The sequence below is a fragment of the Erigeron canadensis genome, chromosome 1, assembly GCF_010389155.1.
Source record: "Erigeron canadensis isolate Cc75 chromosome 1, C_canadensis_v1, whole genome shotgun sequence".
NCBI lineage: Eukaryota > Viridiplantae > Streptophyta > Magnoliopsida > Asterales > Asteraceae > Erigeron > Erigeron canadensis.
In genome coordinates this window covers 31,537,142-31,557,450 of record NC_057761.1, presented here as the reverse complement: position 1 = coordinate 31,557,450, position 20,309 = coordinate 31,537,142, and the positions used below count along the sequence as shown (strand labels likewise).

The 20,309-nt window shown below is 35.5% G+C and overlaps 2 protein-coding genes across 2 annotated transcripts in view; both read right to left on the bottom strand.

The window, feature by feature from the left end:
* LOC122586044 (hypersensitive-induced response protein 1-like) overlaps positions 1-12,161 on the bottom strand; it is a 26,842-nt gene extending 14,681 nt beyond the window's left edge. The window contains exons 1-2 of the mRNA XM_043758156.1: positions 11,853-12,161; positions 11,586-11,706 (exon numbers count right to left, since the gene is read on the bottom strand). Coding sequence (XP_043614091.1) covers positions 11,586-11,706; positions 11,853-12,041 — 310 coding nt within the window. The 5' untranslated portion in view covers positions 12,042-12,161. The remainder of the gene's footprint in view (positions 1-11,585; positions 11,707-11,852) is intronic.
* A 7,360-nt stretch (positions 12,162-19,521) lies between these two features.
* LOC122589904 (hypersensitive-induced response protein 1-like) lies at positions 19,522-19,857 on the bottom strand. Its single transcript, XM_043762237.1, has one exon. The coding sequence runs from the start codon at positions 19,855-19,857 to the stop codon at positions 19,522-19,524; it is 336 nt and encodes a 111-aa protein (XP_043618172.1).
* Between the last annotated feature and the right edge of the window lie 452 nt (positions 19,858-20,309).

Sequence of the window (20,309 nt, the reverse complement as noted above, 5' to 3'; positions counted from 1 at the left end):
ACTTGATAAGATTTTGCAATACGTACTCCCAGCCTCTTTCAACTTTATTCTTCCTCTGTCTCCCCTCCACCACCTCAACAGTTCAAATGTGTCGAATGACCATACTGATGGATCCGGTTCTCAGTTGTCCTTTTAGGCCCACAAAGTATTGTACCTCAACAACAACTGCTTGGCACAGGCTTGATTGAAACCTTAACATCAGTAATCCCCTCTATTGTGCCTTCGACCTGTACATCTGACAAGTATGTGCGAGCTTCAGATTCATTTGTCAGTTGATTTGCTCCGGCTCAGCGTTTGTGTAGCAGCTCGAATATCATCAGTTGTGGGTTCAGATGGTTCTACCCAAGTCCTCAGATTTGCATCTCTTGCAAGGCTTTTTGTTTTCTCCCTTTGGACTTGGGTGGATTCATACTTTGGTGACGCCTTCTTTACCTGCTCAGTCCTCTTGAGAATCCCTCAGACCTAATCTCTCTGGCCTTTTCCACCGACACATTCAAACACTTAGCATCCAGTTCAGCCTCATCATCCTGGTAGTGTTGTCCAGTTCAACTTCAAGCATCTCCTTCAGTGCATTGACTATTCTTGGATCTTCTTTGATCTTCTTGTATTCAACAAGTGTCAAGCCAAGGAGTTGAGCATCAGTGATATCAACAAGAGGGGTTGGAAGATTTCTTCTTGATTCGAATTGGTTCACCTTCATTTGTTTCTTCCTTTCCTTGACCAGGTATCCCACTCTTGCTAACTTCTGACTCTCGCTTTCAGTAACTGGAGGCAACAAATCGACATTGCCAGTTTCCAACATTGGTGCATCGGTGGCCGGTTCCATAGATTCATCAGCAATGGCCTTTCCCTTATCAACACTCCCTACCACCACATCATCAAACACCTCAAACCCTGCTCACCAGCCTCAGTACTGGTAGCCACCACAATCTCCTTCCCTTTACTTGAAGTCTTCACAAGAGTGTGAGGGGCATGTACCGACCTTTCCCCTTGGCAGCATCTAGTCCCTGCCTGATGGCTTCAAAATCGGCATGACTAGAGGGCAGGCGATCTAGAGGCTGCCATGATTGCATTGTCTTGCACTCTTTGAAGACTCCACAAAGCATGCGAACTGTCCTCCAAAGATGATTGATCTCTTGAGACTGAGTCATTACATTTCCACTTGTCTGCTCTTGACTCTTTAAAATCTGTTTGAGTATTGAGAGATCATCTGAAGAGAGCCCAGTTGCAGGGACTTCCTTAACACTTTCAGTCACACCCTCCCTTCCTTTGCCAACTTCAGTGGTCAGATCCGATATGGCAGTTGAGTGTTCAGAGACCTTGCTGGCCAGTGTATCCAGACTGCACCTCAACCGATCAATCTCAGATGTAATAGGAGTGAGATCGACCTGGGGCGCTGCAATCTTGGTGATCTCAGACATCACCTTTTCAATCAAATTGTTTTCACTGGCAGCCAAGGTTTCTTCAATCTTGAGACCCACTGAAGAGGCCAACTGGTGCCCAAGCGCAGTCACATCTAGGCCAGGTTTGTTACATAAATCTTGCACCTGCCTTTCAAGATTCTTAATATCAACCTCTGAAGATCTGACAGTACTGTTCAGCAGGTTGGATATTGAAGAGGTGACTCCAGATTGAGTCAGTGCGAACGCCTCCCTTAAAGATGTTGCCAGTTGATTGGAGGATTCCACTAACTCGTTCAGCTTGCCAACACCAAGTCCTCATTGGCAGAGAACTTGTTGATCCCCAGGTCAACCACTTTAATATTTTGCAAGTGATCCTTGTGGTACCTGGAGAGGGACTTGGTGTTCCTATCGAGTGTCTTTTGAATCTCTTCCACCCTCGCGAGAAGGTTCGAGAGATCGGCTTGGAAAGACACGAATTGGCTGTCCAATGACGGAGGAGAAGGTGTCACTGGACCAGCCGAAAAAGCTACAGGTGCAACTGGACGAGGTATGACAATATTTGGTTCTCCAGTTGCAGTAGCATCAGTTGATAGAAGAGGAGGGGTTGTAGAAATGAAGGGAAGAGATTCAATGTGTCGTTCATGCTGAGAATGCTCAGGTGTGAACGACGGCGACGGTGGGGTTAGGATGTGTCTATTTCTAGGCACACCCATAGAAGAAAGTGGTTGGCGAGAGGTGAAAATTGGAGGTATTTCTAAGCTTTGTACAATAGTTGGGGAAACTGAAACATGTGGTTCTTGGGGTTGACCAAGGAGAGAAGGGAGCTGATCAAGTACAGTTGCATCAGCCATCTCCTGGTCAGATTCCGTCTCAGATGAGTCCGAAGACTCAAGCTGAAACACACCCTCATTTATGCCAAGATCCATAAATGTTGGGGGTGGCTGAACAAGTTGTTCAGACTCCTGATGACCAGTTTGAGTTGCCTCAATGGTATCATCAGTTTGAGGATCCGTTGCCGAAGCATCTTCTCCCTGGACAGAGGTGACTGGTGCCTCAACCACAACTGCTCTATCCTCAGTTGCAATATCATCGGCAGCGGCTTCAGAGACCACTATCACAGATTGTGACTGGTCAGGTGCAGCAAGTCCAGATCTTGATCTCCTGCTTTTAGAGGATCTTCTTGCTTTAGGAACTGCCTGGACTCCTGCTTCTGCCACAGTTATACTTCAGTAGACGAACCGGTGGGTCCCTCATTATTTTGAGGCCCGCCCAGTTGCCTTTCTGATTCACCAGATTGTGGTGCATCAGTTTTAGAGAATGCAAAAATCATTCTCGGGGACATCTGGACTTCATCAGAAGTGGACACCAGGTTGTCCAGATTCCTCAACAGTTCTGGCACAGAGAACAAGGATTGCGTGTTGTTGTACTCTTCCCTGCCCAGAATCTGAATGAAACAAAGGGACAGGAATCTTGAAAAGGGAACACAAGGACCCCTGTTGCCCTTCAACTTGAACACCAGGCTTCTGAACAAAATACCTGCAAAGTCCACCCTCAGTCCATTCCAAAGGCAGTAAGCCATCTCTGCCTGAAAGGAGTTTATCTGGTCCAATCCACCAGAACTCCCTCCCAAACTCTCCACCAAGTGAACCATAAAGAACTTCCAGGATGGTGAAAGCCCTTTCATTGTAATAGACCCCTTGGTCTTCAACACATCCCCCTCCACCATCTCCTTATTTCCCATATCAAGGAAGACCTGGCGGAAATTAATATTGGAGGAAATCACCACTGGATTTTCATTTTGTCTCCAGTAATTGAGGTTAAGGGCTTCCCTCAATGTTTCAGTGGTGATGGTACACGGGACTGACCCATCCTTTAGAGAAAAGGAGATGGATGAGCAGTCCTCAGAAAGAGAGGCAGTGTACCAGAATTCACACAAGTAGTCATGAAATAGCTTGTGTGGATTCAAAGAGAAGGCATCGCTGAGGGGAGAAATCCGAAGAAAGGATTGGATTCTCCCTATAAGAGAGTCAGCGGCCTGGAGCCCTTGAAGAGATGCCATTGGATTATTTGGATTTAATTTAATAAGTTTAGAACTTATGGGAGCACCAGTGGCACGAATAACATTTTGTGATGGAATGTACTCAGCAGTGAGTAGATTCACATCACGAGAACGAGATGAAGAAGAAGAAGATTTAGGAGCCATTTGTGAATTTAGATTTAGGGTTTTGGACTTAAAGAAGAAAGAGAGAAAAGGATCTCGAATTGTGAATGATTGAAAGAGTAAATGAAAGAATTTTGAGAGAAGTAAATGAGACGGATATATTGGTGGGGTATATATAGGCAGTAAAATATTGCCAAAATATATACGAAAAGATATTTTAGTCTCCAAAAATTTGAAATAATTTGTAAAAAGTTATTTTCCAAAATTTTGAGAATTCAAAAATATTTAATACTTCCCATCAAGCATTTAATGCTACGACGGCTGGTATTCCCACTCACCCACTAACTTCACCAATACCCATAAAAAGTGCAGTACATTTCAGCAAAAGTCTTGACACGTAAGACATGTCAGGTGACGTTCGTGAGTGCGAGGTTAGCACTCGAGTAACATCACGTGTCACAAGTATCCACCAAGTAAAACACAACGTTATGAAATCTGGCTGACCACCATTTTGAGACAAGACCAAACTAGCAACCAAAAGAAAATTTAGATGCCAGTTTCAACTGATGACCTTCAGTTGCATTTTTCAATAATTTATTTGAAAAATATTTTGAGTCTTTTCCCCCTAAAAATGTGATCCATTTGATCAGTGACTAGTCTTTGAGTACATCAAGGCGTTCAATCTCCAACCAATCAAGGATCACCTGGACCATCCTCAACTGAAGGGCCTCTTCAGTTTAATGAGGATTTAACATACCCAGTTCACTGATGAGATGTTTAAAAGTCTTTTCATCAAGAGGTTTTGTAAAAACATCAGCTAACTGTTTATCAGTGGGGATGAAATGTATTTCAATATCTCCTTTCATAACATGATCACGAATGAAGTGATACCTGATATCAATATGCTTTGTCTTTGAGTGCATCACTGGGTTGTGAGATATAGCAATAGCACTGGTGTTGTCACAAAAGATTGGGGTTCTTGTGAATTTCATGCCATAATCAAGTAACTGGTTTTTGATCCAGAGAATCTGGGCACAGCAACTGGCCGCAGAAATGTATTCTGCCTCAGCAGTAGACATTGAGACTGAAGTCTGCTTCTTACTGGTCCAACTCACCAGTTTTCCCCCTAGGAAATGACATCCACCAGTTGTGGATTTTCTATCAATCTTACAACCTGCATGATCTGAATCTGAATAACCCATTAGATCTAACCCTGAGCCTTTGGGATACCAAAGACCAAGGCTAGGGCACCCTTTCAGGTACCTGAAAATGCGTTTAACAGCATGCAAGTGTGATTCTTTGGATTTGCCTAAAATCTGGCACATAAACATGTTGCAAACATTATATCTGGTCGACTGGCAGTTAGATACATCAGTGAACCAACCATTCCACGATATTCTTTTTGGTCCACTGGTTTGCCATTTGGGTCAGAGTCCAAATTTAATGGAGCTGAAATAGGTGTGGTTTTTGATGGGATTGAATCAAATTTGTATTTTCTCAACAAATCTCTGACATATTTTTCTTGGTTAATAAAAATACCATCCATGGTTTGTTTAATTTGTAAACCTAAGAAAATGTTAATTCACCCATTAAACTCATCTCATATTCTTGAGACATAATTTTTGAAAACCTTTTACACATTCCATCATCAGTTGACCCAAATATAATATCATCAACATAAATTTGTACCAGCAAGATATCACCTTTTTCTTTCAAGATGAACAAGGTATTATCTATTGCACCTCTTTGAAAACCATTTTTGAGAAGATGTTTAGTTAGAGTATCATACCAGGCTCTTGGGGCTTGTCGAAGACCATATAAAGCTTTGTTCAGTCTATATACCCAATGTGGATGCTTTTCATTTATGAAGCCTGGAGTCTGCGTAACATACACTTCTTCTTCCAATGTGCCATTCAGAAACGCACTTTTTACATCCATCTGGAAAACCTTGAATTGCAAGTGAGCAGCATAAGCCAGAAAATTCTGATGGCTTCAAGTCTTGCAACTGGAGCAAAAGTTTCATCGAAATCAACACCTTCTGCTTGACAATAACCCTTGGCAACTAATCTAGCTTTGTTCCTGATAACGTTGCCATCTTCATCCATCTTGTTCCGGTAGACCCACCTCGTTCCAATGGGTTCTCTCTTTAACCCTGGAGGACAAGGAACAAGCTCCCAAACGTTGTTCCTTTCGAACTGGTTGAGTTCTTCTTGCATAGCTTCAACCCAGCTTGGATCTGCCATAGCCTCGTCAATCTTCTTCGGTTCAATCAGTGATAAGAAGGTGACGTTCAAGCATTGATCACTTGTGGCTCTTCTAGTCTGAACCCCACTATCTGGATTGCCAATAATCTGCTCAATGGGATGAGCAGCAGTCCATTTAGTGTATTGACTAGGTTGGTATAATACAACATCAGTGCAAGACACCTGATGATCTCCAACAGATGCAGCAACTGGAGGAGGATCAGTCCAAACTACTTCAACTTCATCATCAGTGTCAACTGAAGAGTTGACATGATTATCTTCAAACAAAGGTATATCTTGAAGAACTGGAGAAGCTTGAACTGGTTCTGATGTTGTTGTGGCACGCACATCAGATCCAATTACCAGTTTTTCAGGTAGGTTAAAACTGATAGAAGGATAAAATGAGGTGTCACACAAGTTCTTCTTTTCCATTACTGGTTCCAAGACTTGATGTCTGGAAACATTTTCTGGTGTACTATCTGATTGATGAACCTGATCAGATACACCAAAATCAACTGGGACAACTGAAGATAAATCAAGGGTTGGTCTTTTGTTGATTGCTTCATTTGATTCATCGAACGTGACATGAATTGTCTCATGTACCTTTTGGAGTCTATAATTATAAACTCTATAGGCTTTTCTAATATTTGAATACCCCACAAAGACACCTTCGTCAGCTTTTGCATCAAATTTTCCCAACTGACTGGAATCGTTTAAAATGTAAACTGGACAACCAAATACATGGAAATATCCAATATTTGGTTTACGATTCCTGAGGACTTCATAGGCAGTCTTCCTGTGTCTCTTGACATAAACTGACCGGTTTTGGGTGTGACATGCAGTTGCCACAGCTTCAGCCCAAAAACAGGTGGGAAGACCAGATTCAGATAACATACTTCTGGCAGCTTCAATCAATGTGCGATTCTTCCTTTCAACCACACCATTTTGTTCTGGAGAACGAGCTGACGAAAAGTTTTGAGAAATGCCAGTGTCAGTGCAAAATGTCTCCAATTCTTTATTCATGAATTCTGTACCGTTATCACTTCGCAACTGACACACTTTCTTGGTATACTTGAGCTCAATTCGCTTGATGAGAGAGATAATTTCACCAGATGCATCACTCTTTGATCTGATAAATATCACCCAACAAAATCTGGTGTATTCATCGACCACAACTAAAGTGTATCTCTTACCAGCTTTAGTTTGAACATTCACTGGACCAAAAAGATCCATATGAAGCATGTGAAGAGGTTCAGTGATGCTGAAATTCTGCCTGGTCTTAAAACTGGCTCTTTTCTTTTTGCCCATTTCACACCCTGGACATGGCTTCTCCTTTTTAAAGGAAAACAAGGGTATCCCATCAACTAGTTGCTTTCTTGACAACTTGTTAATATTTTGAAGTTAAGATGGGATAATCGTTTATGCCACAGCCAGTTGGTGTCCTCATCAGCCTTGACATAGAAACAATGCTCTTTTGGAGCAGGCTCCATGTTCATCATGTACACATTCCCTTTTCTTGGTGCAATCATGACTACCTTCCAATCCTTGTTAAAAACAGTGCCTTGAGCAATATCGAACAGTACCCTATATCCATCATCACAAAGTTGACTGACACTTATCAGGTTATATTTCAAACCATTGACAAATGCAACCTTAGTGAACTGAATCTGCCCATTGTCAACAACACCATATCCCTCAGTTTTCCCACTTCCATCATTACCAAATGTCACCGCTGGTCCATCGCAGACAGTGAATTCTTCCAGCAGGGGCTTACATCCGGTCATAGTCCGGCCAGCTGCGCTGTCCAGATACCAAATATTCTTCTTACGATCGCCCTGCACACCCAAGTAATTGATTAGTTATTTTTGTGAACCCATCTTTTCTTGATGGGTCCACTGGACTTCTTCTGAGAAGTCCCAGGCACTTGACTGGGTGTTGAACTGGATGAGGAAACTGGAGGGTTCTCTCCAGTTTCCGGAGTGAAGACAATTGGTTTTAGTGGAACATTGACCTCCTTTTTCTTTTCAAAGTTTGCTCCTTTTTGAGCAGATTGTTTCATCTTTTGTTTTTGGGAAGGAGTTTTGACATTTTGTTTTACAACTGAAGAGGATGCACCTTCTTCCAAATTCTTAATTCTGGCAGTACAACTTTGTACCTGCCTTGACAAATTTTGGATTTGATTTTCCATTTTTACCAAAATGTTTTTTCTTCAGGCTGCTGGCCTTTGGACTTTGGCTCAGCGGGGGTTTTAGTCTTTAGAGTTGAGGACTCACTTGACTTATGAGGTAAAGGATTGTCACCATATTCCTTTTTAACTGGAGCTTTAGCCTTCTTGGCTCCAGTTTTGACCTCAACAGGGTTGGTCTTAGTGGATTCAGATTTGATTGTGCCAGAGGAATCATAAGGTGTTTCAACTTTAACAGATTCTGGCAATTGGTGAATTGTGGGTAAAACAGCTGCCATCTGAAGATCACCAGATTTCCAGGCAGTTTTTTGAGCATCAATGGTTTTAGAAAAAGCGTCATAATTTTTACCAGATGCTTGAACCCAAGAATTAATAACCATATGTTCTTTTTCAAGATCAAATTTCAGTTTTTGGTTATCTCTTACTAATGCCTCGTTTTTCAAATCTGACTCTTTAAGAGCCAACTGGACACTTTGAAAATCATTTACTTGACTTTTCATGTTGTTTAATTCAACCAAAACTGTTTCTAAATATCTTTCACAGTCAGTTCTCATGGTTTCAACAAATAACAAGTCATCATTCAATGATTCAGCAATATCCAGTTTCAATTCTGAATCAATTTCGATATCATAATCCCTTACCTTCTTTAAAATGATATCAACCCATCTTCCAAATACAACATCATCCTTCACCACTGGTTGTTGACTCTCCAATGCCATGAAACACATATCTCTAATCTCTTCTTCATCATCAGATGAATCATCAGAGAGTTCCCATTTCCCTTCAGTTTGAGCCATCATGCACTTGTTCTTTTCTTTCTCATTATTTTGTTCAAGAGACATGAGAGCAATCTGGGCCTTAAGTTTCTTGTATTTGGCCTTATAATCATCAGTTTTAACAAAGTTTGGGACAATAGGACCAGTTTGGTTGTTCATCTGACTAGATCTGCATTCCTTCATGAAATGGCCTTTCTTACCACATTTATAGCAGGTAAGATTAGCCTTATCCATTGAGATTGAATTGGAAGCATTATTGGACCCATTAAATCGATTAGATTTATGCTTAAACCTATTAAAGGTTTTAGCAATCATGGCAACCAGATCATCATCGTCAGTTTCCTCACAACCATCACTGAGATTAGTGGTTAGGCCAGAGTTCAAAAAGTTGTTTAACATTTCCTTCATAGAATGTGACTGGACATTCTCAGTAGACATTAAAGCAGCACAAGGTTGCCCAGAAAAGTTGGCAGCCTTGGAACTCTGAGCATGGTTTAAAGCATCTTGCTCAGCCAGTAATCTTGCAGCATCATTATCTTCAGTGAATCTGAAGGCTCCATAAAGAGAGGCAAGAGTGTGGCTATGCAAGGTCTTTCCTTGTCTTAAGACAAGAACCATGTGTGCCCATTTGGATGGCAAAACATCACAGAATTTTTCAAGAAGAATATCCTTATCCTTCTCCACTCCCAAGCCTCTAAGTTGATTAATTAGGCCAGTAAATCTGGTATAAGTACCAGTCAAACTTTCATTGGGAAGAGCAAAGAAGGATTCATACTTCTTGTTGAGAGCAACCTTTCTAGTGACAATAGTGTCATTTCCTCCTTCAAACTGGAGAACTAATTCATCCCACATAGATTTTGCACTAGAAAATAGCACAAGGGTAGGAATTAGTTCCTCAGGTATAGCAGAAAGAATCATGTTTTTCAATTTGGTATCAAGATCAACCAATCTACGATCCTCATCTGACCAATGTTCTTCTGATTTCTCCCTGGTGCCTCTTCTCCCAGTGGGATCGAGAAGAGGGCTAACACCACTGGACATGGGTATATATGGTCCATCCTTAAGGATTTTTAACATATACCTCTCTATCCCACCAAAATGCAAGAGCATTCTAGCCTTCCATGTACCAAATGTCTCACCATTCCCATCGAATTTGGGAACAGGAGAGTTGGAGTAATGTACATGAACGTGGTTAGCTCCAGGAGTTGGAGGAGGAGGAGGAGGGTTAGTATTTAAAGGAGTAGTAATATTAGGATTAGATTCATTAGGACCAGAACCATTCTCACCTTCAGCAGCCATCGAAGCAGACCTAGGTTATAGAATTGAAACAATTCAACCTGCCTGCTCTGATACCACTTGTAAGTCCCAACTATTACTAGATGGGTGCTGAAGACACCTCTATGTCGATGGTGAGTGAACTTTGCAACACGATCAATTAATCTGGATGTGACCAGTTTAGATTGATCGTGTACCAGGTTAACTGGAATTAAGTATTAAGGTGACAGAATATTAATACATGCAATAATATAAATGACGAGTATATAAACTGGTGAGACAATATGTAATTTTCAAGTGTATTTTATTTATTACTTGTTTAAATAAAATACAAGGTTGTTGCGGAACCAAGATAATACAAGAATGTAAATATCCTAACAACCCATGAATTACAATTGATCTAAACTTGGAAATTCTCCTAAACAATCGAAACACTTAGAGTTGTGAAATGTTTCTTTTTGCGATTGAGAGAATATTGCACAAGTTCACCAATATTGCAGAATATATGTATTTGCAAAGTTGTTGAAAATGCTTGTGCAAGGACCTCTATTTATAGTCGAAGATTGAGCATGGGGATCTCAACTTCGACGTACAAATATGGTTGACAGCACACAAAAGTATTGTTTAAATAATCCTTTGTGTGTGTTAAATAAAGTAAGACAAAAGGTTACTTTATTCAACCACTCTACATCTTTGTATCTTTATCCAAAGACAATATCATTGTCCGGTTAAAAGGATGTAGAGTAAAAAGGTCCTCCTCGTAATCAGTGTAAAGCTTTGTAAGAGCATTTACACTGGAGGATTCTCCAGTTGATTGATCTGGTAGATTGTCAACTGGGCTTCGCTGCCATTGCCAATCTCTATCTTCCATTTGTTGTCTTTGACTTCAACCGGAAGGTCTTCAGATTCTAGTCTTCTGATCTCAACTGGAGGAAGTCATCAGTTGCTAAACCTGTACAATGCAACTGGACTTCTAATATTTCGGACAATTCCTCATGCTCTCCAGATGTCACTGGAGAGCTCCAGTTTAGCTTAAACTGGACCTAACACTAACCTATGATCATTAGATAACAATTAGGATTGTTTTAATGTTCTTTGATAACAATTAGGTCTCTTGATTTGAGTGACAATTGTAACTTTAAAAAATTAAATATAAATACATTTTGTAACTTTTTAAAAAAAAATTTAAAATCTCCTCGAGTTAATAGCTAAAAATAAATATAAAATAATTATTTAGGACTAAAAAGTGTAAATTGTTGATTGAAAACAAAAAAAATGTAAAGTAATGAGACTTTTTCTATAAATTAGTATAAATATTAATATAATAATATATGTGGATAATGATTATTAGGATTTTTAATCTATAGTTAATCTAAATGATGACATTAGCGAGAATTAATTTGATAAAATTGAGCGATTTAATTGGTTAATAAGTGTTTAGTTCAACTGTCTTATAAACTGTCTTATAATATATACAAAGAAGATACGGCTAGAGTTGAGTTTGTGGGATTTAGTTAGTGAAAGAAGAAACTAATTACATACCATCAAACACATAGGCTTGAATATGTTCCTTCGGGTTGCTAAGTTTATAGTAAGCATCAATTGCCTTATCTGCCAATGCTCTATATTGAACTGACGCAACAACTGTCACCAAATAATTATCCTAAATACACAACAAAAGTTAAGTACATTGATCAAAAGCTTTTTTTTCGAAAAGTACATTGATCAAAAGCTAGAAATCCGAATATTGACCTTAAGTAAAATTAAAGATGTATGTATGTATGTATGTATGTATGTATGTACCTATACCTTTGTCATTGTTTCACAACGAACATCAAGATGTTGCACGCTAAGAGAAACATAACCTGCTAACTCGCTGCCTATGCACCAAGGCATCAAATGACAACCAGGAGTTAGGACGTTTTCGAATTCCCCAAATGTTTCTTTTATTCCTAAGGTTGATTCCTCCACTTGAATACATCCTAAAGCATTTCCCATTCTAAATTCATACGCACAAAAAGTACTTAGTCGTCAAAGTTTTGTATCTATTTCAATATTGTTAGGAAACATGCCAAAAAATTTACATATTCGTGAACATAAAAAATTTCAGATCCGATACTCTACTAATGAGGGTCTGGTTTGTGAAAATATTAGGAAAACATGCACTAAATGATTTTCTACTCTGACTTGATCTACGAATGGTAAAGGGCCCCGTATATGTAGGATCCAATTCCGAGTGGATCGAGAGGGAAACTTAGATGGGCCTAACTATGCGTAGTATGGAAATGGTATAGGCCCCGTGTATGTAGGATCCAACTCCAAAATACTAAGAGGTGCTTGGGTTAGCTTAATTGTAGATGAGCTTATATAATCAAAGATGTGATGTAATGCAAAGATGTGATGACAGGGACAGATATGGATGATAATGACTACGTCAAATGGTGTAAGTAATTGATATAAAAATACTCGATTTAAAATGGGTAGCTAGTAAAGATATTTTATAATATAAAGCAATAATTTAATATTAAGGGTTGCTGGTTATTTAATCTATTGGAGTTAGTTTAGTCAATTCGCATGTTTCATTTTTAGTAACTTTCAACAAGGAGCTATAATTATATAGAGTAGTATAACTATAAAAGTATAAATTTGTTTATTTAATGTGTTTATGGATGAGCTATCCCTTATTGTAAAGATACATTGTAGGCTAAGGAATCAAACCCAAAACCGGCTAAGGGAAGCAAACCCAAGACTTAACCAACTCTTTTGATGAAATAATAAAATGAAGGATTGTTTGTTTTTTTTCTTTATAATATAATATTTACTAGTGCTTAGACTCGCACGATGCACTTGCAGTCGTAAGCAATTTTTCAAACTTTATTCTTTAAGCAATTAGAAAACATAATTGTGTAAACGAATAAGACCATAACTAAGAAAATAATTACAATAACGTCGATTACAGATTCATATGAACATAATCTACCAATATATATATATAACAAGGTGATAACTTCATTCCTAAACAAACAAGAACCTTCGGATGGATTTCATCTTTGATTTAGAGTCATTAGATCAAATTTAATTATTTTATCTTTCTTAAATGACAATATTAATACTTATACTTTTATGATTATACAAAAAATACCTCTTTAAATTTAATTTACACTTTTTGATTTTCCATCATAAATTTACACTTTTTACCCAATAATTTTAATCAAGAAATCAAAAATAATAGTTAACATATATATATATATATATATATACCCTTTTAACTTTAATTTACACTTTTTTGGTTTTCCATCACAAATTTACACCTTTTATCCAATAATTTTAATCAAGAAATCAAAAATAGTAGCTAATATTTATATATCTAATAGAATAATTGTTAATATTATTATTTTAATATATTATTATATTATATATAATTAATGACATTTTAAATTTTTATAATATCATAAGTTGACAAATTTTAACCAGGTACGAATTAAAGCACTAGAAAACATGAAGTTTCATTAGTCGTCGATTAAATTCCTCTTTACAGTGACCAGACACTTTTGTAATAAACCTTAGTCATTGTTTCTCATATATATTTATGTGTTATTTAACCACACTTTTGAAAAAAGGGATACATTATCTATCAGAGGTCTCGCTAATGAAAATTTTTCTTTTTTTTGGATAACTTCTATTCATCCGGATATGTCTGCATTGTCACTGCACTTAGTGTTTTAATGTTTTGCTCGAATAGTTTAGTTATACACTAAAATTTCTAAGCAATTTAATTGTCAATCTATATATTCCAATAAAATAATAGTCAGCATATTTTAATTGAAATATTTGAGATATGTTTCATTTAAAATATATAGATCAACTTTCTATAAAAATAGTAAGCTACTCCCTCCGTCCCATCAAAAGTGTTCACTTTTGAATTTTTAAAGTCTTTGTCTCGCAACTTTGACCTTAAATATTTTTATTTACAATGTATAATATTTGATGAAAGTTATATGAGTTGATAGAGATTTCAATATGTTTTCATTGAGTATAACTTATCAAATATCATATAATGCAATAAAAAATATTTGTAGTCAAAGATACAAAAGAAAGACTTTGATAAAATAAAAGTGGACACTTTTAATGGGATGGAGGGAGTATATTTTAAACCATGAAAAAGCAAAATTGAATATTAATAATGTTGTAACACCCTGTATCTACAATATTATATATATATATATATATATATAATGTCTGGTTTAGTCAAATTATCAACGGTAGTGTTTAGAAGGCCGAGTTTAGCTTAGGTGAGTGACAACTTTGAGAACATCAACTTTTAACATTGATCTGCAATTTTGGAGCATGTGGTGACAGAGAAGTTGCACTCTATTAAACAAAATAAAATAAATTATCGAAATTAATGATATATAATTTAGCTTGTAAATATGCGTGACTATTGTGATTAATATTATAAAAGAATTTGAAAAAAAATATAACTTTTTATATACAACTATATCATCAATGTACTGTACATTCACCCAAACAAAAAAAAAAACTTCCAACCTGTTTTTTTTTTCCTATTCTATTAAAAATCAAAACAACTTAAAAATTTTGTTCTATCAATAGAGAGGTTTATCTCAAGACTATTGTTTCCAACCAAGTGATGTACTACTTTAAAGAAGAGACTTATGACAACAAAGTCAACGTTTGTATGTATTCTTTATTTATTAATATTTTGCAGGAACAAAATTACAAATATACCCTTAAAAAAGTTTACATTGTACAAAAATTAGAGTCGGACTACATCCATGGTTATATTTCATAAATTTTGCAAACTTATTATACAATAAAATCTAAAATCAATACTAATGCGTTGTCTATAATGGATTCTAACTCGGCAATTCAAAATATTTATGATATATTATTTTTCTTTATTTCGATTGATAAATATCACAATTTCATTTTTTTTGTGTGGAAGGGGTAAGGGAGGAGGGGGAGGGGGGGTCGAACTCGGAAAATGAAATGTAATGGATCTACTAGAAGATAATTGTCAGGTTAAAAAATTAGTGGTTTAGGTTTTGATGGTCTAGATACTCTTAATTTAGCATTGATATATACAAATTGATATATGACATGTGGTTCAAAATCTGAATTATGTTAGGTTTAAAATCATCAATGTCATTCATGGTTCTGAGAGTCTGCGTTCTTGTATAAAACAAATGGTAATAATATATGGGCAAATATATGTTCCTCATTCTCTAAGGCACACTCAATTGCTAGCCCCCTTAAGATGTTATTAAAAAACAGTTGGGAGTGAAAATAAGACAAGATTCACCAAGTTGGAGTGGGACTCCATCCAAGGTTATATTTCAAAAATTTTGCAAAGTTATTATAGAATAAAATCTAAACTCAATACTAATGCGTTGTCTATGATATATTCTAACTCAATAATTCAAAGTATTTAGGATATATTATTTTTCTCTCTTTCGATTGATAAAGATCACAACTCCATTTTTTTGGTGGAAGGGGTAAGGGAGGAGGGGGGGGGGTCGAACTCGGAAAAGGTAATGGATCTACTAGAAGGCAATTGTCAGGTAAAAAAGTGGGTGGTTTAGGTTTTGGTGGTCTGGACACTCTCAATTTATCATTGATATGTACAAATGAATATGACATGTGGTTTAAAATCTGAATTACGTGAGGTTTAAAATCATCAATGTGATTCGATGTTCTGAGTTTGCGTTCCCGTGTAAACAAATGGTAATAATATATGGAAAAATATATGTTCTTCATTCTCTGAGACATACCCGATTGCTAGCCCCTTTAGGATGTTATTAAAGAACAGTTGGGAGTGAAAATAAAACAAGATTTTGGAATGTTCATTGGCTTGATGGTGGCAATCATGCAACTCGGTTTAGAAGATTGTATGCCTTGGCACCATATAAAGAATGTGTCATGTGTGATATTTTTTATGATTTGAAATGAAACTTCGAATGACATTGAGATATTTGTGATGACATGGATAAGCAATAACTTTTGGCATTGAATAATTTATTTAATCAGTAAGACTTAATGAACAACACAATAAGTGTTTGTGAAATTATCAAGGTAAAAAAAAATGTTAATAAAGTGAAATTTAATATTTTAATTTGTTAACTATTAATTAAGAAAATAATATTTTACATATATATATATACGTATAAAAATATATTTACTCGCGTATTACGCGGAACAATAATCTAGTATTACCATATAACTAAACATAAAAAAGCCACAAATTACATAATTAATAATTAAATTCAAAACTTCACTTCATGCTTGATTTCTTCCGTTTCATTGAATTGGCTACATCTTTCGGTGAAATTTAATCAACTTATTGTATACCAGAAACATTATTGCAAGAAGATGTTGGATTATCAGATCCATTCCCAACTGCATAAATCTCTCCTTGTGGAATAAAAATTGGCTTAGATATGGGAGACGGATTATGTTGATTCAACATGGTACCATATATGGTACGGGAAAATATAATAGGATGAAACTCATCATACGTCACACAAAATTTAATTTGTTAAAAAATTAGTGATCTAATATAATAAAATTTACCATTACTATCACCAATAACAAATAGAATTCTACCGATCAATTCAGAAACCAAGTTGTTGATTAAAGATGGAACCCAATTAGAAATACCAACATCGAAAAGAGACTTATACTTTGGAATCGGTATGTTAGAAGTAAAACTTTCTTTAGGCCATGAATTAAGGTTTCCTCTTGATAATGTTCGAGCAACGGAATGAATATCAATACTACAATGTGTTTCATTATCTGACAATCCAAAATATTTATTAATGATATTTGGCGAGAATTCATAAAAGTGACCCCTTACAAAAACACGATGTAACATAGGAGACGTATGATCAGTTATGCTAAGTCGTAAATTAGAATAAAATTCATGAATAGCTTTAGTTGTGAATGCAGATAGATTGGTGACAGTAGATAGAACATAGTAGGCTGTTAATATTAATTAATTTGATGCATTAAAATTTGTATTTTTTCTTACGAAAATTTAGAGGGCGGTTATTGATATTTAAAAAACTACTTTTTATATGCATGTAATAAGTTGTTAATGACAACCCTTAAGGCTGTCATTATCCTTTTCCTTTATAAAATTAGCTTTTTGGTTTACAATGGACATAAAATATAACTATACGCAATTGCTATTGTAATTTGTAAATGTAGGTTGATTCCAGTTATCCAGAACATAAGTACAAATATTTTTTATATAATTATTTTTATAAAAAACCTTTGAAACTCATAGTTATTTATTTAAACAAATTGTAGTTATAGTATATAATTTTACCCAATTAGTTAATTAATTTTTATTTTTAGCCATCAACTTGAGAAAAGTTTTTAAAAATTTTTAATCATTTAACTAATTAAAAAGATTAAAAAATATGAAATACTGTCTACAAAAGATTATTTCAAAAGTTGAAATACAATATATGTATTCAATGTTATAGAAGTATATTCTTTTAATTTTTTTTTACTTACATATTTTATATTTAAATTTATATATTTAATAATTTATCTAATCTTTAAAATGATATAAACAATCCATGTAATCACATATGAAGATTTTCTCAAATTTTTAGTTTTATTTCTTTCTTAACTTTTTATTATATAAATAAATATAGATATACACATATAAATATTAATGTCGACTGTATGACTAAAGATAAATATTAACTTATTAGAAAATAATATAAATTGATACCTGTCAATGTCGTAAATTTTATTTAATGTATAAATTTGTTTATTTAATGTGTTTATGGATGAGCTATCCCTTATTATAAAGATACATTGTAGGCTAGGGAATCAAACCCAAGACCGGCTAAGGGAATCAAACCCAAGACTTAACCAACTCTTCTGATAAAATAATAAAATGAAGGATTGTTTTTTTTTTTCCTTTATAATATAAGATTTATATTTGCTAATGTAATACTTTTTTTCTATAAAGTAAAAAAAAAAAAAACATTTTTCTTTAATAAACTTGCACATGCATGATGCATACCACTCTTCGGTAAACACTTTTAATTTGCTATCCTATTTCACAAATACCGTTAATTATCAATTTCAACGGGTACTATGTTATCATATTCTTACAATTGTTTGTTTTGAAATTAAAATTGTCTTGATAGGAATGAAGGATATAGAAGTACGAGCCTAATACGAGCCTATAGAACAGATCATGTTTATGTTTTGTTGCCATTGCATCACGAGTGCCCATCTAGTATCTTATATATAAAGCATTTTGAGCATTTTGAGATTTTTATATTTAGAATATTATAAAATTCAAATTTTGAAATTTTCATATTACCATATAAGTTTTTTTTTTTTGAAAATTAACTTTTATTAATCACACGACCTACACCACCACAAAGTGATGAGGCAAACTGTACAGTCAATTACAACAAAGCAAAGTTACACCAATTTTCCCAACTAGTCATATAATGTTTTCCTCTATTTCTATACGAAAGAAACCCAATCGATCTAATGTCTTAAAGTATTTTTTCCGTGTTAATAACACCATTGTTAAATCTTACTTCGTTTCGAGCCTTCCATATATACCAACACGAAACAAACACAATACCTTTTATGATTTCCTTCTCTTCTATACCAAAGAAACACAATACCATATAAGTATTTACCAACAGAATAAAGCATGATTGAAGAAGCTTATGATTGACACGTGAGGTATTTTTAAAGCCAGATGTGTCTTTTTAATTCTATATTCAATAATCATATATATTTTGGCTATGTAAAACTCAATTTAATTTATAATGTATGATTTCAGAAATTTTTCAATAAATAACCATGCATTAAATGCGTCCCATTAAAACATAATCTTTACTATTTTATAAAACAAAAGCCTATTTCTATTTTTAAAAAGTTCTGCCTTTGAAATTCCGAAAGTGTCCTTAGACATTTTATGTTTTTAATGAATTAATTTACACTTCAACTCTTATAATCTAAAATATTTTCACTATCACCTTTACATCAATCTACAATCCTACATCATTTGACACCGCTACCACCACCAATAATACCATCACCGACAACACAAAACCGCTATCCCCGCTAACGCCGCCGCATTGCGCGGGTACCATTCTCGTTATTTTCTAACGTCAATGTCAATCAAGAGTAGTTTTGGTGGTACTTATTAAATCACAACGATAAATCAAAAAATCCATAACCAATCCAAAGAACCAAACATAAATAAAGCCTCAACTACATAATATAAATAGTCTAAAAGAAATTAAAAATTATTTCACTCTTGTTTTAGATGTCAAATTCTGGTTCCCCCATTTTGTAAAATGCGAAGAGATTGTAATTTGAAAAGATGTAAAATGGTACTAAAAGAGTAAAAGTAAACCCGGCCCCTCATTCATTTTAAATAGTTGGCCTCTTAATTACTACAGCATTGTGGGTGATGTTAACTCGAATCACCGCATGCATCTCTTCGGATCTGGGCTACGACATCCTTGAGAGCCCCTGCAGGTCCATGTCGGATTAACTTATCAGACATCGATTTAGGTGATGCACCGACGGTGTCAAAGTAGTGAGTTAGCAAGATCATGTCCATCACATCTTTGGCTGATATTCCAGGGTTGTGAGAGCAGAATTCCATCATACTTTCCTTTAGCCCATCGATAACGGCTTGATGTTGAGATGCCGTTGCCAGTCCAGAACTGTATTTGGAGTATGATTCATCAGCAGCTCGGATTCTTTGCGCACTTTTCTCTGCTTCAGCCTTCTCAGTAGCAAGCATCCTCGATAATTTACCTGACTTGAAATTAAAAACAAACTATCTAATTCTGCTATAACTTAATCATTGAGATAAACAATATGTATAATTGATATAATAGATTGATGCCTACCAGCACACATCTTGTTCATGTATTCCTTAACAAGTTCATCGGGTTGAATATCGACTATGAGTGTTTGGACTATCTCGTACCCATACATAGGTATGGTCTAATTAACAGCCACCAAAACAAATGACGATTAATCAACAACTACTCGTGTATGCATAACCCCGGTGATAATAATTGATTGTTTAGATCGAGCATATTGATTAAGCTTTACCTTTTCAAGTTTATCCGCCACTCTTTTTGCTATATCCTTTTTTTGCTTAAACACCGAGCATAGTTCTAACTTCGGAACCATGGACCTGATCACTAGAATATCATAAAGATCAAACAGAAACTAGATCATTTTATA